The following is a 26,403-nucleotide window of genomic DNA, read 5'->3' as shown; positions in this document are numbered from 1 at the left end:
AATTTTCTGTGTGTTTATTTGATATCAAAATTAGCCTCTTTATTTTATATTTACCAAAGTACCTTAAACAGTCAACATACAAATTCTTTAAAATTGATTTTTTATTAATATTGTTGAAAATCCAACCTTAAACAAATTAAAATTGTGAAATTGTCCATAAGATTTGTTTCTTTTTGAATATTTTGTAAACAAAAAAATTTAATTTGTCTAAATATACATATTAAATTTAATTTTTTTCGACATATGTAAGCTTTTTTTTTTTTTTAATGGATTAAAAGTATTTTCAATAGATGCAATTGAAATAACATATTTAAATGACATTGTCATCACATACGTTTCGTATTCTTGATTACATTGGTGTCTGGACGACCATTACCATTTATCTTTTGAATTACGCTGTTTTATCACTCTCTCAATTCTTAAATAATATTTTCGCTATGCAAATTTAAAATTACTTGATGATAGAAAACTGCTGTCAGGAACGAGAAACTTCTTTATATGAATTAAATTTATGACAGTTGCCTCGCATAATTTAAAATACCATAATTTATTCTAATAAATGACATGGTTGCAAGACAAAAAGTTATAGATAGGATATATCTTATTCTATTCGACATTGTCATTCTTGCCATATGTGGAAATAAAGTATGAGCACATTGAGTGTTGCACTGCAGGCCAAATAATAATAAAGAAGTTGCACCTACTTTCTAGAGAATAGAAATAAAAGTCATTGTCGAATAGTAAGCATAACTAACAAATAGCAAAGCTGAAAGATGAAAAAATTATAGACAGAATGCTATTTATTAAAATAAATACTGTACCTATCTTTTGAATATTGCATTAATTCAGTGGTGCATTTGGGGATGGACCAAGGGGCCATGATACCTCCAAAGTAAAAGAAACCCTAATAAATTTTCCAAAAATATTTACCTAATTAAAATTCATTTTTTTTATTTATATTGTGTTGTGTCTTCTATTTCTATATTACATATGAATTAGCAGTTACATAAGGTGGGAATTTTATTGTGTTTGCATTAAAAATTTTTATCTGTTCAACTCTGCTTCCTCAAGATTAAATCTTCAGTGCACCACTGCTTTACTTTAACTATTAAACAGCATTATTTTTCTGTCAAATTTAAAAATTGTTTAAAATTAGGTATAATTGCATTGCTAAATGCTGAAGTTTCTGTTCCAGGAAGCAGTTTTTTTTAAATTTTAAAATCATAATACTTACAAAAATATAATATGATGATAAAGATGCTTATCTTTACAATATATATATGTATATATTTAAGTTGTAAAAATAATAAATAAGAAAATAATATTTGGCACAATAACAAAATAATTTCAAACCCTTATAAAGGATAATAATGGCGATATGCCTAATGTAGCATCATTAATCGCTAAATATTAGCTGAAACTTTGAGTTTTTTGTTACAAAATATCTATCGAATCTTCTTTCTCTGCCCAATCTACACTAGACAACTGACTTTTCTTAATCATTTCAAAATTATTCTTGAAATGAGGATCTATATTTTTTAATTTCTCGAATCTGTGAAATAATAAATCTTTTGCATATTGATATATTGCAATATCTAGCTGATTTAATTGCTCAATTTTTTTTATATCCTTGGCATTTATGTCTTCCGAAAATTTTCTCCGGGTTCGCCGTCCAAAAATGTTATGTAGTTGCTGTTCTTTTTCGACAAACGATAGATTAAAAATGCTCTCGAACATGTATTGGGACATTTTGGGAAATTCTGACAATCCGAAGAAAGCCATTTTGTGAAGATTGTTTTTAGCACTGGTCAATAAAAGTAAATTTCTCTCTTCCACTGACATGAACGACGTGTTGTAACAACCTACTAATGTCAGATCGGCCAACATTCTTGTCTGACGATTCAGAGCCAAGTTGTTGGTACACGATAAAAATTCATCGAGAGTTAACTCTTGAAGATCCTTCCCTTCAAAACAAGATTCATTGGGTGTCGTTTCTTTTCCGTTGCACCAGTGGCGAGAAGAGCGCCAATTAAGTCCCTGTCTGGCATGCCAATATTCACTCAGGAAACGTTTTACGGGATCCCGTAAGAGAGTAATGAAAAAGTACCTGTATAGGAAAAAAAATATATTAATAAAAAAATAATTAGAATAGAGTTCTTAAGATATTCTATTAAATTAAGTTTAGAAAAAACAAAAAATTGGAACAAGGAAATTAGGAGAAACAAACAGAATAGAAATAAGTGATATATTCCTAACACACAATGTTATCAGGAGAATCAGAATAAAAGATATTTAGAGAATATCTCACTGCTACAAACCATTTATTTATAATTGCTATATTTATTATACAGCAATTATAATTATCCCAACGATAAAAAGATCTTTCTTGGATTCCCTGAATTATTATACAAATTCATAACACAAAATCAAAAAATGTTCTATCAAAATTCAGTTTGTGATAAAAGAATGCAAAAAGTTTCTTGGTACAAATGTTTATGTGAGATTCTGAATATTTTGGGTTAAAATATTCAAGAAATTATAGAAAATCTTTTAAAAATTAAATTTAATATTTCAATAAATTCTTATCAAAGCTAAAAATCAGGGAGAACAAGGAACAAATGTTTCTTGTGTTGACAGTCAGTTCCTAAGAGAGATCTTTATCTCCATGACTAAAGGGCTGACTAAGCCAAAAAGACTCATCATGACCCCCAGTCAGATAATCTTAATTCTTAATCTCTATTGGAGGAGTAAAATTGTATAAATACAGGATACGTGCCAAAATCTGTGCACATTGTACATCGTCCAATATCCTCTTATTATGAATTGGTTTGGAACTTCCTCCCACCGAATAAAATTGGGAAAAGTCAAGTTTCGCAGAGGTAATATAATATCGTTTGTAAACTCTCTCTCTCTCTCACGTATAGTTTAGGAATTTAGATATTTAATATATATCAATTGTTGTATTCGTTTGTTATCTTATTAAATCTTGTTATATTATTTTAATATGGGTTTACCTCTGGATTTGATCTTATCGCTTGCCTACACAACGCTCCACTAATAGGAATAGCCCTCCTATTTAAATTTATTTAATAGTATTTAAATGCGTGTTAATCTGCTAAAAATAGATTAACTGGTGTCAGCATCCTGACGTGATCAAGATCACACAATCTTGATCTTCACTTCCACTCTATTTAGCCATCCTTAGACAATGTGAGCAGACCGTAAGTTCTGTTAGGGAGCGCGTTGTTAATCACTTAATGGCCCCTGTATTCTCACATTTATATCAGTGTTCAATACATGGTGCAAGTGGCTTGTAGAATTAAAAATGCTGACAATATGAAAAAAGTGCAACGTGTATTGTGGTTAGCAAAAGAAATAAAAAAAAAGACATTACAACCTGCAATACTTCCACGTTTGTATTTCCTATTTACCTTCTTTGCACAGTAGTGCAAAGAAGGTATGTAGGAAATACAAAAAGACACCACCAAGTATCCCTTCAATTCATGCTCAAATGCAGGAATTTAAAGATACGGAAAATGTTTGTCACTCAAAAGATTGTAGTCACCCATCAACATCGGATGAATCCAAGGAATGGGCTAGAGAATTATTCTATAGAATTCCGAAGAATTCAGAGGTTTGTTGAATGTATGCTAATAAAATACTTTGTGTTATTCTTTCTTTTATCACTAACCACTTCATTTTTGTATTAATAATTTGGATAATAATAAAGATCTTTTTGGATATTCTGTATTTTGGTCACAAATTATTTAATGATGATAAAATATCATCATTTAAAATATCATCGCAAATATTGTAGCGCCACATTACTAGCGGACATTTGAAATTTGCCGACTAGGACGGTCGGTTAACCGAGGGATCGGTTGATCGGGGGGCGGATAATCGAGGTTCTACTGTATATGCGGATTCGGATTTAATGCGCTATATGTCCGCTTGGTGTCCTTGATGCATGGCTAACCGTCGTTCCTTCTCATGTTGTGTCTGCAATTTAAAAATTTTGGATAATGATTTACTTTCGTGTTCACAATGTTTGAAAAATGCTCATTTTTACTGTTATGGAATTGGTTGTGCTGCTTTTCATAAATTTAGTAAAACTTATAAAAAAAATTGGAAATGTGGATCCTGTAGACCAGTGAANAAAAAAATAAATAAAAATATAATTCTAATATGCTAAAATAATTATCTGCTATTTCCTTTAAATACTGATAAAACACTTCTTTTTAAAGTTATTAAACACTAATTTTATAGTGTATTTCAAAGACACGTGGCTAGTTTTTCATCAGTTATCTTTATTTAGTTGATATGGTACATCTTTTTTGTATGCGTTTTGGGCTGTACATAAATTATATATTTATGTACTCATTAATTCTTATGTATGTTCTCCCTACTGTAATAAGTAAACAATATGCATTATATTATAGTTGATTGAGGAGGGGCACAACCCGAAATGCATACAAAAAAGATGTACCATATCAACTAAATAAAGATAGCTGATGAAAAACTAGCCACGTGTCTTTGAAATACACTATAAAATTAGTGTTTAATAACTCCAAAAATACAGAAAAGGACACGGTTTCAAAAAATAAAGCTTCTTTTTAACAAAAGCAAAAGATGATAAGGCCAAAACTTTATCTTCAGAACAAAAACTCAATGAATAAATAAATAAATCATCCAAATTATAAAATAGAATAATTAAGTTTTAGGATCGAATCCATTACAATAATACAAAAATGCACAATGCAATCAATCGATGCAACTCCTTTCTACAAAATCATTCATATATTGTTCATTATTCACACACTCAGATATCCTATTTTAAACAAATTAGTTTAATTAAAGTGGCCGAGTGCAAGAGCAAATATTAAATTCTGTCGTAAATTAAGTAATTCCAGCTTTAAACACTATTCATAATGATAAGCACGAATTGCCAGCAACAAATTAATTTTTTTAAATTAAAAATTTTTATGTTTGAGTTCCCAAAAACTCAAACAAAAATTTTTAATTTAAAAAAATTATAAAAGAAACCCATTTTTAAAAATAAAATGAACATTTTTCCAGATAGATAACATCTTATTTTTAGATCCGAAGCTTACTTTTCTTCATAAGAACTCTAAATTCATATAAGGAGCCACTTATTAGTAAGTATATAAATTTATGAATAAACAAATAAAATTAATATATATTATCATTATATATAAATGAGATGTAGTTATAAATCACGTATGTAAATATTATCACAAAGAAAATCAGAAAACCACATAGAACAGAACTAATTTTGAAATATCTTTTCAGAATGAGTATGTATTCTCGGATTTCCATTTTAAAAATTTTGCCTGACATGTTTTTGTTACATTACCAGAAGCAGCATAATGGAAACTTTGGTTTAATTATCTATTAAAGACACCGCTTATTTAAGATTTCCTTTGCTGATATAAACACTGCCTATAATTCTCTCAAGACGCCGATAACCCCAATTGGAGATCAAATTTTGTCATTATTGTTTACGGTACTATCGATTAGCCATTCAAACAATAATCGATAATTTTCAATTTGCATTTTTCGCGACTGCAGTTCAAAACAAGGCGTTTGGATTCCCCTCAACAATCAAAAAAGTCAAATGAACCACGTCCCCAACCGTGACCTTTGGCACGATATCCATCTCCAAAGTTTTGGCCGATCAATAAACACCCAGTATGCTTAACAGAGTACACAGTGCAACTCCAATTGCACTGCAGTAGTTGGCATAACGGTATTTTTTGCATTTTAGGAGCTAGTAAAGTGGAAAATGGTAGAGTTTTAGCACTGTTTTGAGAAAACAATTCTAGATTTTTTTTCACTTTTAAATTTTACCCCATTTTTTTTTAAGGTCTTCAAAATTTCTGTTGGGTTGATTTCGGGCAGCCACGTCAGGCAGAATTTCATTTAAACTGTCGAACCGACAGTTTACGCTCAACTCTTTGCTCGACACGGCTACCCGAAGAGTTTCACAAAAACGCTCGGTTCCTTCGACTTTTACTCCGGCACGGTCCCGACCGCCCCATCCGGAGTCACACCCGCACTCGTACCCATGTCACGTGAGGGCAGAAATTACGGTAATCACTTTCAGGTCGCCGTCTACATATCTACAAGCATGCGAATCGCCCAAAAGTAACTCGCACCGGACGCCATTACCTTCTCTTAATCGGTCTTCCCTCCTCTTCGTCCACCACCCTGTCGACACAATTGGTAAGTTCGGTCCAGTCGGGATGAACTCCACACTTCCATCCCATGGTATATCTACTGAAGAGCCAAGGGCTTCCGATTCTGTTGGGTCGCCAACACACGCACCGGCGACGATTCTTCTTGCAAACGCAAGGCTTTTCTAGATTCAGATCTTCGACCAGCTGCTTAGCGAAGACGTTTCCTCCCGTGTTCTGGATGTGAAGAAAGACGACGACGTCCCAAGCTCTAATGTTAAAGTCGAATTGGCTCATGGACAGTTTGTCGTGACGGAAAACTGGAATCTGACGTATGTGGCTGTTGCTGGGTCGAAGTTTAACCAAAGATCTGGACGAATTGAAGACGAAAGGGAAGGAGTTTTTGGCGAAACAATTCCTTTCGTCGCAGAAATACCAAAGCAGAGTGGCGACGAAGACGGAACTCAACGCTAAACCTAAAATGGCGTATCTCAGACATTTACCGCTGCAGATGTGAGAAATGCGACTTCTCTTACGATTACCGCTCTCTTCGTTTATTATATTGCTAACTATTTCCATTTCACTAAATATACAGGATACCGATTTTTATCTTTCGTTTCTTTTTCCCGATGCCAAACGATAATTCGCCGCCGCCATTTTGATTTGTGGCGTCGACCCGTTTTTCTGACGAAATAAAAAAAATATATATATATATGACGTCGGTGTTATAAGATGCCGTGGTATTTATTAATAATAACCGAAAATAAGAAGTAATTAAATACTTTTAACAGACGTTTATGTTTTTTTTTTTTTTTAATCGATTTTAAAAATGTCCGTTAGCTAAGGATTATGGGAAATTGTCATTATAAAAATTGTTATTTAAATTTGTTTCCGTAAATGATCATTGAGCTTTCAAGATATATTTTTCCGATTATTTTAAAATTCAAACCGAAAATATACATGACTTTCTCCTATTATTCTTGTTTGTTTTTGACCGGCTGATGGCCGAGAGGTAAAGGTGGGTGCCTACCGCTCTGGGCGACCCACGATCGAATCTGAATAGGTCGAAAAAGCCCCAGGAATTTTTCGGGGGAGTGGTCCGTCCGGATATGTCGGGTCCCGTCCCTCACCACCTGGCCGCTCCATTGTGAGCCTGGCCGAACCCATAATGGGCTTGCTAAAAGAGGCCCTCTTACCGGGATATCGACCCTTTCGGTCGCAGCGANCATGTCTATGTTGCATTCGCAATGGGGACAGTCAGGTTTTCTAATGAAATATACATGAATACGAAATATGTAAGACTTTGAAATAAAAGTTTATTTTGTTTCTTTTGAGACATGTAATTGATTGCAATAATAAAGCATTGTTGTTGTTGTTTGTTAAGTTACATCAATGCAATACTTGGGCAATCTGCCTAGGGATGCCTCCCTAGGTAGATTGCCCAAGGTCCAGGAGGTCTTTTTAAATCCCTATTTAGGCATTACAGAAGTAGAGAAAACCTGGAAAACTCCATGTGGCCAGCCTGTCCTGGCCAGGCACAAACTCACAATCGAACTCCCAGTGTTCAGGGAACAGAACTATTTTGCAAAAGCTTTGTGCACTACCAATCTGAAAATTGATTCTGGACCTAGGCTGACAGTGATAAAAATTTAAAAATGCAGTTTAGCTTCATTAGTAAGTGGATTAATAATTAATAGTTGTTTTTTAGTTTTAGGTCTTCCTAAGACCTGTACAAGACCTCACTAATAAAAAAAACCATGTTTTCAAGATTATAAAAGAAAAATCTATTCAACAAAAACACCTTCATTCAAGGGAAAAAAATTATCAAAATGGGTTGACTAGAACCAACAATATTCAATAAATAATATTTTACAAAATTGATAGTTTTTTTGCACATAACTTGAAACCAAGGCCAAATCAAAAAAGTGTGAGGAAAAATTTTTTGTATTCAATGTTTTTTATCAGCTGGCAAAATATAACTCAAAAGATTGGAGACACCCTGTACATTAATTCTTCTTATTGGTAACTGAGTTAATCCATGTTAATCTTAAAATTATAGTAGAAATAATAACAAATTAAGCATCAGAATGAGGTGATTTAGTCATAACACTGCCAGAACAAACTCTCAGTTAGTTACAAGATTTTCTATGAGTCACACACTGTAGGCAAACTGTAATGTAATGAATTTTTCCATTTCAGACAATGTTAATGCAAGATGAATGCATCAAGATCATCCTAATGATTGTTCAGTGAAATAATAGAGAATGGTAAGAGTTCAAACACTCTAAGCAAGCTGCTTTTGCTGATTTTAGAGGAATCAGTAAAAGAAGCATTCAGTGCATCCTTAGTGTCCACGGCCACATCAGGCCGTGATCCTTGACATCTCAGAAGGTGTATGGATGGTTGAATCGTTCATCTGAATATTTGTGTGCAAGAGAAATTGCAATCGCATACGTTATATCATCCAAACAGCTATTTTTATCCATAGTACATGACTTATGAGACAACCTATAGATAAATAAATTAGCTGTATACTGAAATATTCAAAAATAAAAAACAGGAAATTTGAAAATACAAAACAGTAAAACAGAAATAGAATAGAATAATAAAAATAGAAATGATTCAAAATAAAGAAAATGGAAAGCCTGATAGTTAAAGTTAGATCATTGAACAAAAAGAAACCAAGGATACAGATGATGTATTCCGGAAACTAATAAAATACTGATCTCATTATTTCGTAGAGAATTCAGTGTTGCTGATTCAAGAAATTTCTCAAAAAAACATTACATTTTGAAAAATTACAGTGAAATCACAATTTACATATAGATTGCATTATTAAAGCATACACATAAAGAAAGATTCATAGAAACTAAAATCAATTACATCATAGAAATGCATTAAAATTATTTAGATGTCCAAGAAACATTGTGTAAATCATGATTTCACTATATTTCAACATATATTTAAAATTAAACTATTATAAAAAAAACATTTAAAAGATGCATTTCCACATTTTGATTCAAGCTCTAAAGACACTGCATTTCTATTTGCTCAGTTTCTATACAAAATCATAATGCCAATTAAAAATGTATTTACTAAAAAAGTATTTTATTACTTAATATATTTTATACCATACAGAGTAATTATAAACATTTTTATCATTTTTAAAAATTAATAATTAAAAGTATAAGCATAAGAAAGTTTGATTTTTACCTACCGATACAGTTGACTATTTTACACAACATATAACCAATACAGTTGTATAATAATAGGCAAAAATTTATACACATCTGGAAGAACTTTTGGCTTAGAGTCAACATGGTATAATTAGCAATGCGCTCGCACATTATGTGGGAGTTATGGGTTTGAATCACACTCCGAACTAGAGTTTTTTCTGATGTATCTAAATTAAATTATCTTAAATTTATTAAGTATTATAATATTGTTCAATAGACGATACAGGTGGCAATACCTACCTGTAATTCAAATTCTTGAATCATTAACTTAACTGGCCTAAATTATTTGATGAATTATAATAGTAACTAATTTCATTTTATTCTTTAGAATATGTTGTAACTTTAATTGGAGAAAATTCAAATATAATTATTAAATTACATTAAATGTCCTAATACTGATTTATATTTAAAAACACACAATACAAATCATTAAAAAACTAAAAATTTGATATAGAAACATCACCAAATGATTGTCTTGATTGTTTGGTAATATTTCTATATACATGTCAGGCTTTGCGATGTTCGATATAATTAAAAATTTGATATTTCAAGACTTCGCATAGTCTCATTTTCGAAAATTTTATTATATAATTTTCAACATAAGTTTTACAAATGTCAATCCAATACACTAGTATTACCAAATTAGCTACTTGATTATTTATCGGGTTATATTAGAACTACTTAAAAAGAGCTATGAAGAGCTATTGACACTAAAGTTACTCCCAATCAGTATCATGAACAACAGTATGGTTATATCTAAATTAATTAATTAATAGCTCTGGAAGCAAAGATTGGATGAAGGTCTGAGTAGCATAACTGGCAATCCATCTGCACAGTAAGCAGTAGTTGCATTCAAGTCCTGTTTTAAGCTGATTCTTTTCTTCCAGAATATTCTAAATTATAAATAAATTACTTTTAATTATTAAATTTATTACGAGATGATAGCTTAACCATCTACCTCTAGCCAAATTTCTTTGTATCTGATTATTAATTAGCCCATTAACTAATCCGGCAGATAGTTTGGAATAATGTCTGCTAAATTTTTATTGTATGCTAATTTTAATATCTTGAAATCATTAGGCTTTTCTTACATAAATTACTAATAGAAAACTTCCAGAACAGAAATTTATGCCACATTTTATTGGAGTAAATTTTTATTTAAGGTTTGAAGCAGTTTTAAGACTTTCTGACTCATCTTAACTATTTGGTATTCAACACTTCTTAGATTAATTTCTCAATTCTTCTTGATGGTGGATATATTTTGGATGATTCTTCCAAGAAGAAAAGGAGAAAATGCATTTGCAATTCTTTCCATTGGGAGGAGGCCCTTCTCAATTGGAAAGAATGGAAATAATTATTTTTAAATGAACAATTTTAAAAAATTTTTAAAATTGTTCATTTAAAAATAATTATTTCCACCAAAAATGAATCAGAAAGGATCAAATGCACTTGTGTTTTAAATCTTTAATCCAATAAAATATAGTTTTTTAATCGATACATTATACAGTTGAACCTTCAATAATACTTATCTCAAAACAGCAGCCAATTTTTCAAGGGCATTTCTTTTTGAAATGTATACAAAATAACCTCTAAACAATGACCACCTCTTAATGGCAGTCATTTACTCGGAAATGTTTCTTTTGAAATGCACACAATAACCTCCAAACAAAGACTGATGGAAATATAAAAACAATATCCCATCAGTGACCATTGTTCAGAAGTTAGACTGTATATCCTAAATTGTAATTAATTTCGATCAGAACTGATTTTTCTTAGTTGATGTTCTTAGAATCCTTAAATGGATATTCTTTAGAATATAAATATTTCAAACTCCTTTCTATTTAAATTCTGTAGCAAAAATATTCTTTTCATCGCATAAAATAATTAAGTTCTAAAGAAATGACAGTTTTAAATTTAATTATTTATCAAAACAACAGGTGGAAATGAAGAAATAGGGACATTAGAAGAAATTAGAGAAGGAATTTTTCATAAAAACTTTATTACTCTAGTTGTAATATTTAGAAATTAAAGTTTCGAAAAAGTCCATTTTTGGAGCAATTTCTCAAATTACATAAATATGTTTAAGAATCTAGTGTTGTGAAAATGGTTACTTTCCTAAAAATATCTAAGATTTTCAGGAAAACAGGAAAATATCGAGTGTTTTCCTTTTTGAGTTTTCATGTAATGTGCAGAATTCAGTGGCATATTCTGTTGTATATAACTTCCTCTCCTTAAAAAAATTATTAGGAAAAATTAAGGAGATAATTTTAGAGAGAATAAACAAGATTCCTACAATTAGAAGTGCAGAAAGTTTGTAGATTTATAAGAGCTTGTTAGTTTGCACTGCAGTTTCTTACTCAGAAATGACTTTCTACTCAGATGAAAATAAAGAAACAATATATAGAGATAATAAAAGGAAATTTGAGATAATTCATCCTCAGTTTATATATTATTACTAGAAATTCTCCTGTCAAGTATGACAGGCTACTTTCTATGAGAAAGCAGAGACTGAAGAATTGAGAAGAGATTTCAAGAAATTCAAGAAGAGTAAGTAATATTTCTACAAATTCAATAGCTTATACTGTCCATCGGAACATAACTGAAGCATGATAATACATTTTAAATAACAGGCTTGTTAGATCATTACTTCCAATTGGATAATAGAACATCACGTGGTTAGTATGGAGAGATCTTTTAAAAATTTGTTATAGAAGTGACATGATGAAGCTTTTTTTAAAGTTTAAATTTAATGAAGTTAAGTTTAAAATATGCCATTTGCCAAAATATTTTAAAATGTGACTTAAGGGAAATTCTGTCATCATGCACGAACTAAATGAGGTCACTGACATCACTGCAACATAAGTGTGATCATCAATCCAAAATCGATAAAACATTTATTCTATATCCAATATTTCTGAAAAATAAATAGCCTATACTTTCTGTCAGAACACAAATATAACCAAAATTTTAACTGTATTTACAAAAATTCCAGGGAGTTAAGAAATTCACATACACAATGGCTTTTATATTATTAATTTCATTTTTCTATTAATCTATTTCTATTAATTCTATTAATCATGTTAATGGAATTAAAAGTACAAGTTTGGTTTTTTTTAATAATATTTAAAATTAGCTGAACATGTTTAGAATGTTAGACTTTTTTTAAAACAGATTTACATGTAATTTTATATTTATACTGTGTAAGGCATCTATAAACATAAAACAGAAACTGAATTACTCAGTAAGATGAAGTGTAAGGAATGCTAGCATTCCTTACACTTCATCCTACTGAGTACCTGTAATAGTGGATGAAGTGTACACTTCCACTTTATCCACTATAAGAACCACTATAAGTGAAGATCCACTATAGAAGTGGATGAAGATTACACTTCATCCTACTGAGTACCTTTAATAGTGGATGAAGTGTAAGGAATGCTAGCATTCCTTACACTTCATCCACTATTAAAGGTACTCAGTAGGATGAAGTGTAATCTTCATCCACTTCTATAGTGGATCTTCACTTATAGTGGTTCTTATAGTGGATAAAGTGGAAGTGTACACTTCATCCACTATTACAGGTACTCAGTAGGATGAAGTGTAAGGAATGCTAGCATTCCTTACACTTCATCTTACTGAGTAATTCAGTTTCTGTTTTATGTTTATAGATGCCTTACACAGTATAAATATAAAATTACATGTAAATCTGTTTTAAAAAAAGTCTAACATTCTAAACATGTTCAGCTAATTTTAAATATTATTAAAAAAAACCAAACTTGTACTTTTAATTCCATTAACATGATTAATAGAATTAATAGAAATAGATTAATAGAAAAATGAAATTAATAATATAAAAGCCATTGTGTATGTGAATTTCTTAACTCCCTGGAATTTTTGTAAATACAGTTAAAATTTTGGTTATATTTGTGTTCTGACAGAAAGTATAGGCTATTTATTTTTCAGAAATATTGGATATAGAATAAATGTTTTATCGATTTTGGATTGATGATCACACTTATGTTGCAGTGATGTCAGTGACCTCATTTAGTTCGTGCATGATGACAGAATTTCCCTTAAGTCACATTTTAGAATATTTTGGCAAATGGCATATTTTAAACTTAACTTCATTAAATTTAAACTTTAAAAAAAGCTTCATCATGTCACTTCTATAACAAATTTTTAAAAGATCTCTCCATACTAACCACGTGATGTTCTATTATCCAATTGGAAGTAATGATCTAACAAGCCTGTTATTTAAAATGTATTATCATGCTTCAGTTATGTTCCGATGGACAGTATAAGCTATTGAATTTGTAGAAATATTACTTACTCTTCTTGAATTTCTTGAAATCTCTTCTCAATTCTTCAGTCTCTGCTTTCTCATAGAAAGTAGCCTGTCATACTTGACAGGAGAATTTCTAGTAATAATATATAAACTGAGGATGAATTATCTCAAATTTCCTTTTATTATCTCTATATATTGTTTCTTTATTTTCATCTGAGTAGAAAGTCATTTCTGAGTAAGAAACTGCAGTGCAAACTAACAAGCTCTTATAAATCTACAAACTTTCTGCACTTCTAATTGTAGAAATCTTGTTTATTCTCTCTAAAATTATCTCCTTAATTTTTCCTAATAATTTTTTTAAGGAGAGGAAGTTATATACAACAGAATATGCCACTGAATTCTGCACATTACATGAAAACTCAAAAAGGAAAACACTCGATATTTTCCTGTTTTCCTGAAAATCTTAGATATTTTTAGGAAAGTAACCATTTTCACAACACTAGATTCTTAAACGTATTTATGTAATTTGAGAAATTGCTCCAAAAATGGACTTTTTCGAAACTTTAATTTCTAAATATTACAACTAGAGTAATAAAGTTTTTATGAAAAATTCCTTCTCTAATTTCTTCTAATGTCCCTATTTCTTCATTTCCACCTGTTGTTTTGATAAATAATTAAATTTAAAACTGTCATTTCTTTAGAACTTAATTATTTTATGCGATGAAAAGAATATTTTTGCTACAGAATTTAAATAGAAAGGAGTTTGAAATATTTATATTCTAAAGAATATCCATTTAAGGATTCTAAGAACATCAACTAAGAAAAATCAGTTCTGATCGAAATTAATTACAATTTAGGATATACAGTCTAACTTCTGAACAATGGTCACTGATGGGATATTGTTTTTATATTTCCATCAGTCTTTGTTTGGAGGTTATTGTGTGCATTTCAAAAGAAACATTTCCGAGTAAATGACTGCCATTAAGAGGTGGTCATTGTTTAGAGGTTATTTTGTATACATTTCAAAAAGAAATGCCCTTGAAAAATTGGCTGCTGTTTTGAGATAAGTATTATTGAAGGTTCAACTGTATAATGTATCGATTAAAAAACTATATTTTATTGGATTAAAGATTTAAAACACAAGTGCATTTGATCCTTTCTGATTCATTTTTGGTGGAAATAATTATTTTTAAATGAACAATTTTACTTTGACATAAGAAACGAAACAAATTAAGGAGTGATCTGTATTTTATAATAATAGGCGTATAATTATGTTAGTCTTTGAGAATAAAATTATGTTATCATTTTACTTTATTTTTCTATTATTAGATAGAACATCCAGTGGTTAGAAGCTGCTTTTACGTACTTTATATGTATTTAAACATAAGCAAATGACCCTGTAACAGTNAACTATATTTTATTGGATTAAAGATTTAAAACACAAGTGCATTTGATCCTTTCTGATTCATTTTTGGTGGAAATAATTATTTTTAAATGAACAATTTTAAAAATTTTTTAAAATTGTTCATTTAAAAATAATTATTTCCATTCTTTCCAATTGAGAAGGGCCTCCTCCCAATGGAAAGAATTGCAAATGCATTTTCTCCTTTTCTTCTTGGAAGAATCATCCAAAATATATCCACCATCAAGAAGAATTGAGAAATTAATCTAAGAAGTGTTGAATACCAAATAGTTAAGATGAGTCAGAAAGTCTTAAAACTGCTTCAAACCTTAAATAAAAATTTACTCCAATAAAATGTGGCATAAATTTCTGTTCTGGAAGTTTTCTATTAGTAATTTATGTAAGAAAAGCCTAATGATTTCAAGATATTAAAATTAGCATACAATAAAAATTTAGCAGACATTATTCCAAACTATCTGCCGGATTAGTTAATGGGCTAATTAATAATCAGATACAAAGAAATTTGGCTAGAGGTAGATGGTTAAGCTATCATCTCGTAATAAATTTAATAATTAAAAGTAATTTATTTATAATTTAGAATATTCTGGAAGAAAAGAATCAGCTTAAAACAGGACTTGAATGCAACTACTGCTTACTGTGCAGATGGATTGCCAGTTATGCTACTCAGACCTTCATCCAATCTTTGCTTCCAGAGCTATTAATTAATTAATTTAGATATAACCATACTGTTGTTCATGATACTGATTGGGAGTAACTTTAGTGTCAATAGCTCTTCATAGCTCTTTTTAAGTAGTTCTAATATAACCCGATAAATAATCAAGTAGCTAATTTGGTAATACTAGTGTATTGGATTGACATTTGTAAAACTTATGTTGAAAATTATATAATAAAATTTTCGAAAATGAGACTATGCGAAGTCTTGAAATATCAAATTTTTAATTATATCGAACATCGCAAAGCCTGACATGTATATAGAAATATTACCAAACAATCAAGACAATCATTTGGTGATGTTTCTATATCAAATTTTTAGTTTTTTAATGATTTGTATTGTGTGTTTTTAAATATAAATCAGTATTAGGACATTTAATGNTACTGGTATTGGATTGAAATTATGTGAAAGATAATATTTAATGTCATTTATTCCATTTTGAAAGAGAAAGTACACACACACATTTTAAGTCAAATAATAGTATATAATTATATTATTTAATTATGGATTTTGTTTCTTTATTTCAAAAATCTCTAGTGATGAACCAAGAAATTTGAAAGTGCTAAGTGAAGAATTTGGTATCATTGGGAAAACTCCCAATGAAATTGGACTGAAATATTCAACACAAAAATTGTGCATTTTAATTTAATTTTGAGTTAACCGTACATCTTATAATCAAGGATTCTTAGAATCTAAGAGTTATGGTAATTATGTATAGTTATTTAAAGACCATTGCAGTTTATAAACTTTTAAAAATAAATAAAAACACATACCTCATATCTCTGTCCCATAATAACATTCGCATATGATTGATTATGCACTGCATTCCTAATTTAACTAAAATGCCTTGGCCATTATTGTCATCAATGGGATGTCGAGTAAATCCTCTTTCCATATCATAATTGTGAACATCACCATCAAGCAAAGCTGATTTCATTTCACCATGAAGTACTCTTGCTCCATGCTTAGGAGAGGCCACATTTTCTTCGGGAACTAAGAAGAAAAAAATTATATTAAATTTAAGATAATTTAATTCAGATACATCAGAAAAAACTCTAGTTCGGAGTGTGATTCAAACCCATAACTCCCACATAATGTGCGAGCGCATACTTAATAAATTTAAGATAATTTAATTTAGATACATCAGAAAAAACTCTAGTTCGGAGTGTGATTCAAACCCATAACTCCCACATAATGTGCGAGCGCATTGCTAATTATACCATGTTGACTCTAAGCCAAAAGTTCTTCCAGATGTGTATAAATTTTTGCCTATTATTATACAACTGTATTGGTTATATGTTGTGTAAAATAGTCAACTGTATCGGTAGGTAAAAATCAAACTTTCTTATGCTTATACTTTTAATTATTAATTTTTAAAAATGATAAAAATGTTTATAATTACTCTGTATGGTATAAAATATATTAAGTAATAAAATACTTTTTTAGTAAATACATTTTTAATTGGCATTATGATTTTGTATAGAAACTGAGCAAATAGAAATGCAGTGTCTTTAGAGCTTGAATCAAAATGTGGAAATGCATCTTTTAAATGTTTTTTTTATAATAGTTTAATTTTAAATATATGTTGAAATATAGTGAAATCATGATTTACACAATGTTTCTTGGACATCTAAATAATTTTAATGCATTTCTATGATGTAATTGATTTTAGTTTCTATGAATCTTTCTTTATGTGTATGCTTTAATAATGCAATCTATATGTAAATTGTGATTTCACTGTAATTTTTCAAAATGTAATGTTTTTTTGAGAAATTTCTTGAATCAGCAACACTGAATTCTCTACGAAATAATGAGATCAGTATTTTATTAGTTTCCGGAATACATCATCTGTATCCTTGGTTTCTTTTTGTTCAATGATCTAACTTTAACTATCAGGCTTTCCATTTTCTTTATTTTGAATCATTTCTATTTTTATTATTCTATTCTATTTCTGTTTTACTGTTTTGTATTTTCAAATTTCCTGTTTTTTATTTTTGAATATTTCAGTATACAGCTAATTTATTTATCTATAGGTTGTCTCATAAGTCATGTACTATGGATAAAAATAGCTGTTTGGATGATATAACGTATGCGATTGCAATTTCTCTTGCACACAAATATTCAGATGAACGATTCAACCATCCATACACCTTCTGAGATGTCAAGGATCACGGCCTGATGTGGCCGTGGACACTAAGGATGCACTGAATGCTTCTTTTACTGATTCCTCTAAAATCAGCAAAAGCAGCTTGCTTAGAGTGTTTGAACTCTTACCATTCTCTATTATTTCACTGAACAATCATTAGGATGATCTTGATGCATTCATCTTGCATTAACATTGTCTGAAATGGAAAAATTCATTACATTACAGTTTGCCTACAGTGTGTGACTCATAGAAAATCTTGTAACTAACTGAGAGTTTGTTCTGGCAGTGTTATGACTAAATCACCTCATTCTGATGCTTAATTTGTTATTATTTCTACTATAATTTTAAGATTAACATGGATTAACTCAGTTACCAATAAGAAGAATTAATGTACAGGGTGTCTCCAATCTTTTGAGTTATATTTTGCCAGCTGATAAAAAACATTGAATACAAAAAATTTTTCCTCACACTTTTTTGATTTGGCCTTGGTTTCAAGTTATGTGCAAAAAAACTATCAATTTTGTAAAATATTATTTATTGAATATTGTTGGTTCTAGTCAACCCATTTTGATAATTTTTTTCCCTTGAATGAAGGTGTTTTTGTTGAATAGATTTTTCTTTTATAATCTTGAAAACATGGTTTTTTTTATTAGTGAGGTCTTGTACAGGTCTTAGGAAGACCTAAAACTAAAAAACAACTATTAATTATTAATCCACTTACTAATGAAGCTAAACTGCATTTTTAAATTTTTATCACTGTCAGCCTAGGTCCAGAATCAATTTTCAGATTGGTAGTGCACAAAGCTTTTGCAAAATAGTTCTGTTCCCTGAACACTGGGAGTTCGATTGTGAGTTTGTGCCTGGCCAGGACAGGCTGGCCACATGGAGTTTTCCAGGTTTTCTCTACTTCTGTAATGCCTAAATAGGGATTTAAAAAGACCTCCTGGACCTTGGGCAATCTACCTAGGGAGGCATCCCTAGGCAGATTGCCCAAGTATTGCATTGATGTAACTTAACAAACAACAACAACAATGCTTTATTATTGCAATCAATTACATGTCTCAAAAGAAACAAAATAAACTTTTATTTCAAAGTCTTACATATTTCGTATTCATGTATATTTCATTAGAAAACCTGACTGTCCCCATTGCGAATGCAACATAGACATGATTAAAAATAGAGTACTCCTAGTGCTCACAGGGCAGTAAAAAAAAAGCTAGACTGTGGCCAGACAACCATTGATAATTGCACAAAACCTTTGATTCATTCAGTGTTTTGAAGTCACCTCACAGCACTACACAGAATATAATTTTGTGCACCACAGATTATAAAGGCACATGCATTTAATGACAGGTGGCACGTGCATGTATACCACCTGCAGACAGCTATCATCTACAATTCTTATTTTATTTCTTTAATACAAATTGGAATATTTTCAGATAGAAATGGACAAATCAAAACATTCTGGGAAAATTTTATGATCGGAACAGTGTTTAAAATTGGACGAATCCTGAAAAATTAGGATGTATGGAAACTCTGAGGAAAAGGGGCTTGGAGATGTCTCTTGCTACTCAGAGTGCAGCTGTTTTGTAGGCATTATGCCTGTAAAACAGCTGCTAAATGATATTTTTGCATTTTACTTTTTTTTGTAAAAGTGAAAATCCTCTTCAAATTTCTTTTGTTTAATGAAAACATACTAATGTAGGTTTTTTTTTTTTTGAAATGGCATAAAGCAATGGATATACGTATTTCAAAATTGAAATGATGTAAATGAACATACAAATCTAAACTCACGAAGCATAATCTGAAGGTGATTTTGAGTATCCTAAAATATTTGTTATAAATTTTCATGCTGCATTTTAAAGATTTGTGGAACTTTACTTGAACACAAAAATTATTACAGGTTTTAAAATATTCTTTAGAAAAATGTTTGGTTCTTAAACAGGATTTCTATTTATTTTCATTCTATATTCTTACAAAGGTAATGTTTAAAAGTGAAGATGTGAAACTATTGTAGGGATACCATGTTGTACGAGGGATATCTGTAAATCTTATTAATTTTAACTAGTTGATGAGTAGAATAATTATTTCAGAAAATTTCTAGTCGTAACAAAGCACATAATTGCTAGAATTATTTAATAAAAATATGACTAAGATGATTAATTTTTTGATCAGAGATTTTAACATAACTTCTTATAAAAGCAATGGATGAAGTATATTCTTTGAAGTGATAAACAATAAAAATAAACTTTTTTATAAACAGGGAATAAAATTCCTGGATCAATAATATAAACAAACTTTGAGGATGCACAAATATCCTCCTCACATTGGTTTCAGTCCTTGGCATGTACACATTCAGTGCTGATGGTGTTCTAAGGCTTCTTCAACACTGAACCTGTTAGTAACTATTGCGTTATCTGCAGCTTCACTTTCCTTGCTTCTTTCTGTTATTGTGTTATTGTTATTTTCTACAACTTGTTGCAACATGTTTTGCAGTTAAACTAAGAATTAAAATTTACTTTTTAAAATATTTTTGATAAATGTGTATTATTTAATGTAAACCAGTATTTTTAAGCATCTATGCTTATGATTATATTATTATTTTTTGGTTAAAATTATACATCATATAAGAGAGAGAATTTAATTTTGTGCTCAGTTGAGGATTAGAACATGAAAGTTTTGCCATCATAATCAATCTGTACAACTAATTAGAGCAACTAGTTGTCCCAAAACGAAAAGTAGTTGTCATGTATGATGAAGAAAGCAAATGTGTGTCAGTGTATGCTTGCCAATTGACAACTTTGGAAACTGTTTTATACCAATGTAAATGGTGGATACCTGTAAATCAAGATATAGGACATATAACATGAATGTGTGTTATTTATTAAATGTAAATTAGATACCAGACTATGGTATCTTATTGCAAAATGTGTGTTATGTAATTTACTCTTAAGTCAAAACATACAATTGTTTGTTGTTATAGACTAGGAGCTCGGGCATCTTTTTCATTAAAATTCCTGATTAGGCAATTATGATAATGATATGTGTAATTTAGGTTATATTAAAGCATTGATTTATGTGATAAATATACTAATTTCAGCATGTATAACTTATGAACCAGGAATTATTGAATACCAAGATTTTCCTGCAACTGAAGAACCAGTATGGCTTCTAGGAAAAAAATATAATGCTTTACATGGTAAATATACTTATTTTAAAATTAAAATATACGACAAATTTTTGCTAGTATATGTTTAGATAAAGCAAATATTTAAATGACAAAAATTAGAAAATATTTGAGTAATACAGGTATGTATGTGCCATTTAATAATACAGTGGTACCTTGACTTATGAGTTTTTCGAGATACAAGCCAGCTTCAGATACCCCACTACTAGTTGGTGCAGTGAATGCCCTAGATTAAGAAAAAGAAGATGGAAAACTGTCGTAATTTCGTCATTTTCATTACTCTTCAAATGTCTGACAGGCTAGCTTATAGAATAACGTGATTGAGTGATGTAGGCATTAGTTCACTTCCATGTTGTGTGCGGCACCACCATCTCATTTCTCTAATTTTCCATCTTTTCTTTCTTTATCTAAGCAGCAAATGCTGTAACATCCACAAAATCAATTTCTTGCAGTACATTCTATTGTGTTTTTATACAATATTCATTATTTATAAGTACATTTTTCTTATTTAAAAACATGTAATAAAAAAGTTGCAGTATTTTGGTGGGGTCCAGAATGGATTAATGGCATTTCAGTGGGAAAAAATGATTTGACATATGAATAATTTGAGTAAAGAGTTCTGTCACAGAATGAATTAAACTCATTAGTCAAGGTACCATTGTACTACACTGCATAGACAAAAGAGTATATAAGATTGTAATACAGCTGAAAAATTTGTAGCTGCTTGTATTTTTTATAGGTTTAGCTATGTTTAAATACACAAATATTTTGCATTATGTTACAATTGTAAACATATAGCTTATACTTAGACAAACTTTATATGACTATACCATATAAAGTTTGTCTACAAGAAAGTTCACTTGATTTCACTAACTAATTTAATTAAACATGATATCAAATAAAAGATAATTAAGATTACAATCATATACTAAAATATTATCTGCAGAATACAAGTATTAGTTGAGTTATAACTCATTAAAGTTTTTGCAATTAGACCACTCGTTAATTATCTTGCATGATTTTTTTTTTAAATTTTTGATATTACTACTAATCAAAATTTGATATATGACATATCAATTGAAAGAATTTTTAATACACTATATTATATTACAATGTTGGTTTTTGTGTATATTTACAGTGACCATATGTCCTTTATTTAAGAGGACAGTCCTTTATTTCACTGCTCTGTCCTTTAACTTTATTTATTTTCTAAAATAGGCATTTTGTCCTTTATTTTGTAAAGTTGACACAAAGTTTAAAAAAAATTTTTTTAATAATATATTGAACAAGTTAGTTTTGTATACGCCATCACGACCAGTGTTGCATTGCTACATAGAGCGCAGTAGTGCAGTGTGTTGCCAACCAAACGGCCCACTGACAGTACCAGGGGTTTCTTCCTATTGTTATTAGAAAAATGGTTTTAGCATTAGAAAAATCAGAAAATATACAAGCCAAAAAATTCAATGATGCTGTGTACACATTTTATCAAACGTGCATAGATTATCTAAATAATTGGGACATGTTTTTTATTGAAATAGAGGTGTTTGAATGGGTCACATTATGCGAAATCCCTTTTGTGGGCGAAAGTAGAGGAAAGCTATATCTTTATTTCGAATCATTGGTCCGTAAATATACTCGATGGTGAATTATTTGATGAAGTTTCATGTGTAAAAAAATATGTCACAAACGAAAAGATCGACGAATGGTGACAGAATAACCAGCCCTGCCATCAAAGGTGGATTGAGATTTTTGAACATTTTACAGCAAAAGAAATTGTTTTCAAAAACATTTGTAAAATCGTAGAATTTTCTTTGTCTCCCTGGATCTAATGCCCCCGTTGAACGAATATTTTCATTGGTGAATAATATGTGAACAAATGAAAAAAACTGATTTAAAAGTAAGCACATTAGAAGCATGTATTTCCATCAAATACAACTTTCAAATGAACTGTATGAAATTTTATGACTTTAAAGCATAAAACGGTGCTATATAAAAAAATTAATTCTACTGAAAAATATCAAAATTAATGTTGTTTAAATTTTTACAATGTGTGTATGTGTAATAATTCAGATTGTTTAAAATTTTAATGTATGCATTGTTGTATGCTACTATTTCCGTAATAAATCTTATAAACTTATGAATTTTATAAGGTTAATTTTTGATTTTCATCGATATGTCCTTTATTTTCCCCAAAAAAATATGGTCACTGTATGTATATTGTATGAGTCATGAGTTACTTAAGTTGTGTGTGTTAATACATTTTCATCACTATCTCTCTAATTCTTGATACTCTGCAAATAAAAACATAACATATTATTAAGCTAATTAAGCCCTTTCATTTGACATATGGTTTGTACACTGTACATATGGTTGTGTGTGTGACATAAAGTATATTTTCCTTGTAAGTACACTTGATGATGATTGTGCAATGAAAAAGTTTCTTAATGACATATTTCTCAGAACATATCCCTCTCATTAAGCAGCACTTACCTGTGTATACTAAACTTTAAAAAATTTGTTTAAATGCCTTGAAATTTCCTCAAAATGCATTTAAACTTACTTTTTTATCCCATTATTAATACCTAAATGCCTAACATACCTAACATGAATAAATAAACATAAATAATCTGTCATTTAGTAGTTAGAGTTTATGGTAAAAGATATTTCATATAATACCTGAAGAATAAATAGTATAAATAATTCACTAGAAGTTTTACATTATTATTTATCATTAAAAAACTTGTAGTTAATGCACCTAATTCTTAATTTAAATGTTAAATTGGTTTCAGGAAGGTTTTGTGCAAGTCAAAATTGTATAAATCTAGTCTAACCTTTATAGAAGTAATCTACCTTATGAATTGAGGATTTGTGTATTTATTTTTTAGTATTATTCGTTTTCATTTCCTTGTAGATACATAGTTTTGTAAAGAAATTGCTCATGTATTTGTATATATTACCAAGGAATTTCTGTATATGATATGAAAGTTGACAAAGAAAAATTAATGCTGACATTTTTATGTTGGCAATGTTTTTAGTTTTTTGTCTACAGCAAATATAATTTGTGCTCTTAATGCATGAATTACAGTCAAATAAGGGAAGAGGATTATTTTTTATGTATATGTTCAATAAAAGTTTATCTTCTAATAAAAATGATATACCAGAGTTTTATTTTATAGTGTGAAGTTTTGATTTTTGGGAAAAAAACTTTACTTCACAATCCAGCTCTAGGGCAAAATCTGATGCTCGTACATTCTATATTCTGTAGGAGTGTTAAATGACTTTCTTTAACACCTGTATTATATTTGATTTAAAATGTTTTTTTAATACTTATTTTGATTTTTATTTTTTAGATTTGGAGAGTTTGAGAAACGATGTTCGTACCAGATTATGGTTTACCTACAGAAAGAACTTCAGCCCCATAGGTAAATATACTTTTGCTTTTGATAGTTGAAGATAAACAATAAAGAATTGAAAATGTTAGAATTTAGATGTAGTTTTTTAATGTAATAGTGTAGATACAAGCTTTTCAAATTCTCTATATACTTAATTTTAATGTATTTCTATTAAATAATTGATGTTAATTTTCATGAAATTTTGCCTTTGCTCATATATCAATTATAAGCACATATAGTCTTACAAATAATAGTTATCATCAGTTATCAAGATTACACTTTTAACTGTTGTCAGACTTTGTAAGATATCAAATATATATGTTTAAAAATTATACATACATATTACAAAAATTGTTAAGAAATAATAATTGTAAATTGATAATTTCAACAATAGTTATTAATATCAATACAGCAAATATAGCAATACAGTAGAGCGTTGATTATGCAAATCAATTGGAGACTGGGGTTGTTCGGAAAATTGATTTTTCGGATAACCGATTATGTACAAAAAATACATTATTAATATAGTATATTAGTATATCCCAATAATACTATATTAATATATCCCATGTTTAAATTTTTCTCCGTTGCGTGTTGCTTCGTGTTGAATTTTCGTCGATGTTTAATCCTAATGAAAATTTTCATAATAATAATCGTGGCTATAATAATAATTGTATTGTTAAAAATTATTTCTTTATTTTGTACAAACAAAATAAATATATTGAAAAATATAAAAACAAAAAAAATTATACTTTAGAAGTTAATCTATTATCAAATACGTTTGATTCAGCACGACACAGTCTGACAGGAATGCTTTCGATTAACCGACGTTTTGGTTGATCAGCATTCAGTTAATCGATGCTCTACTGTAGTTATATCTTTTACCATTATTAATGTATGATGATAAAATAATTTAATAAAATTCAATTTTTTAACCAATTGATAGTTTTTTATATTTTTCATCAGGTGGAACAGGTCCCACGACGGATTCGGGATGGGGATGCATGCTACGATGTGGTCAAATGGTTCTTGCCCAAGCTCTTATTAATAGACATTTAGGAAGAGGTTAACATTATTTAATATTAGTTCTTATTTTAACAGAAACCTTTAACAAATTTTAAGCATAATGTACAATTATTTATGATTTTAGATGTCATTATCTGTGTTAATAACACTAACTTTGTGTAAAATCATCATCTACTATGACCTAGTTTTCATATGTAATGATATATATTAATTAAATAACAACATAGTAAAATTTAATGAATAAACCAATTAAAATTAAATTAAATTATATTGTATTATTTGTTAATACTGTAGTTGAACATAAAAAAATCTTGGTTTGATTAATGCCAAACAATTTGCCGTATAGTATTAAAGCTAGTTTAGTACTATAGCCAACAAATTATTTGGCATTAATCAATAATATGGTCACTGGATTTGTTGTTACATATTTTATTTTTATGCTGACTCTATAAAATAATATTGTTTTGTATTTTATTACAATACATTTATATATGATGCTAATATTTTAAGAAATTTAGATGTTTTAGAGCAATTTGAAATGAATTCATTTATCAACATGTGTTTTTCTTTGTAATTTTACATAAGGGGCAAAATTTAAATATCAAATCCTCAGACTTCATCTTCATCTCAGACTAATGTACTCACTCAGTTCAGATGAACTGAGTGAGTACATTAGTCTGAGATGAAGATGAAGTCTGAGGATTCTCAATAACATTTCTAATGTACTCACTCAGTTCATCTGAACTGAGTGAGTACATTAGAAATGTTATTGAGAATACCGCAATTTCTTCACTTAACATTGTTA

General features: G+C 29.4%; 3 protein-coding genes across 3 annotated transcripts in view; 1 reads left to right on the top strand and 2 right to left on the bottom strand.

Annotated features, from left to right (window-relative positions):
- Positions 1–201: 201 nt before the first annotated feature.
- Positions 202–6,938, bottom strand: LOC111627795 (heparan-sulfate 6-O-sulfotransferase 1-like). The gene is made up of 2 exons (XM_023371440.1): positions 6,190–6,938; positions 202–2,107 (listed from the first exon to the last, which is right to left on the bottom strand). Exons 1-2 carry the CDS (start codon positions 6,771–6,773, stop codon positions 1,435–1,437), a joined length of 1,257 nt encoding a protein of 418 aa, XP_023227208.1. The 5' UTR covers positions 6,774–6,938; the 3' UTR covers positions 202–1,434.
- Positions 2,817–25,884, top strand: LOC111627797 (cysteine protease ATG4B-like). Its single transcript, XM_023371442.1, has 5 exons — positions 2,817–2,879; positions 16,986–17,171; positions 21,094–21,192; positions 24,531–24,602; positions 25,539–25,884. Exons 1-5 carry the CDS (start codon positions 2,819–2,821, stop codon positions 25,640–25,642), a joined length of 522 nt encoding a protein of 173 aa, XP_023227210.1. The 5' UTR covers positions 2,817–2,818; the 3' UTR covers positions 25,643–25,884.
- LOC111627796 (BTB/POZ domain-containing protein 9-like) overlaps positions 16,572–26,403 on the bottom strand; it is a 31,815-nt gene continuing 21,983 nt past the window's right edge. The window contains exon 5 of the mRNA XM_023371441.1: positions 16,572–16,840. Coding sequence (XP_023227209.1) covers positions 16,587–16,840 — 254 coding nt within the window. The 3' untranslated portion in view covers positions 16,572–16,586. The remainder of the gene's footprint in view (positions 16,841–26,403) is intronic.

Source organism: Centruroides sculpturatus, unplaced genomic scaffold, assembly GCF_000671375.1.
Source record: "Centruroides sculpturatus isolate CEXI.00-Female unplaced genomic scaffold, Cexi_2.0 scaffold568, whole genome shotgun sequence".
In the NCBI taxonomy this organism is placed as follows: Eukaryota; Metazoa; Arthropoda; class Arachnida; order Scorpiones; family Buthidae; genus Centruroides; species Centruroides sculpturatus.
This window is presented reverse-complemented; position numbering and strand designations above follow the sequence as displayed.

Excerpts from the sequence above, each read along its gene's own strand:
- LOC111627795 (XM_023371440.1), bottom strand. The coding sequence starts at position 6,773 with ATGGAAATAGTTAGCAATATAATAAACGAAGAGAGCGGTAATCGTAAG. Across the intron at positions 2,108-6,189 it reads GGAAGACCGATTAAGAGAAG|GTACTTTTTCATTACTCTCT; the intron begins GTAATGGCGTCC and ends TTTCCTATACAG.
- LOC111627797 (XM_023371442.1), top strand. The coding sequence starts at position 2,819 with ATGAATTGGTTTGGAACTTCCTCCCACCGAATAAAATTGGGAAAAGTC. Across the intron at positions 17,172-21,093 it reads TAAAATAGTCAACTGTATCG|CATGTATAACTTATGAACCA; the intron begins GTAGGTAAAAAT and ends TACTAATTTCAG. Across the intron at positions 21,193-24,530 it reads AAAATATAATGCTTTACATG|ATTTGGAGAGTTTGAGAAAC; the intron begins GTAAATATACTT and ends TTTATTTTTTAG.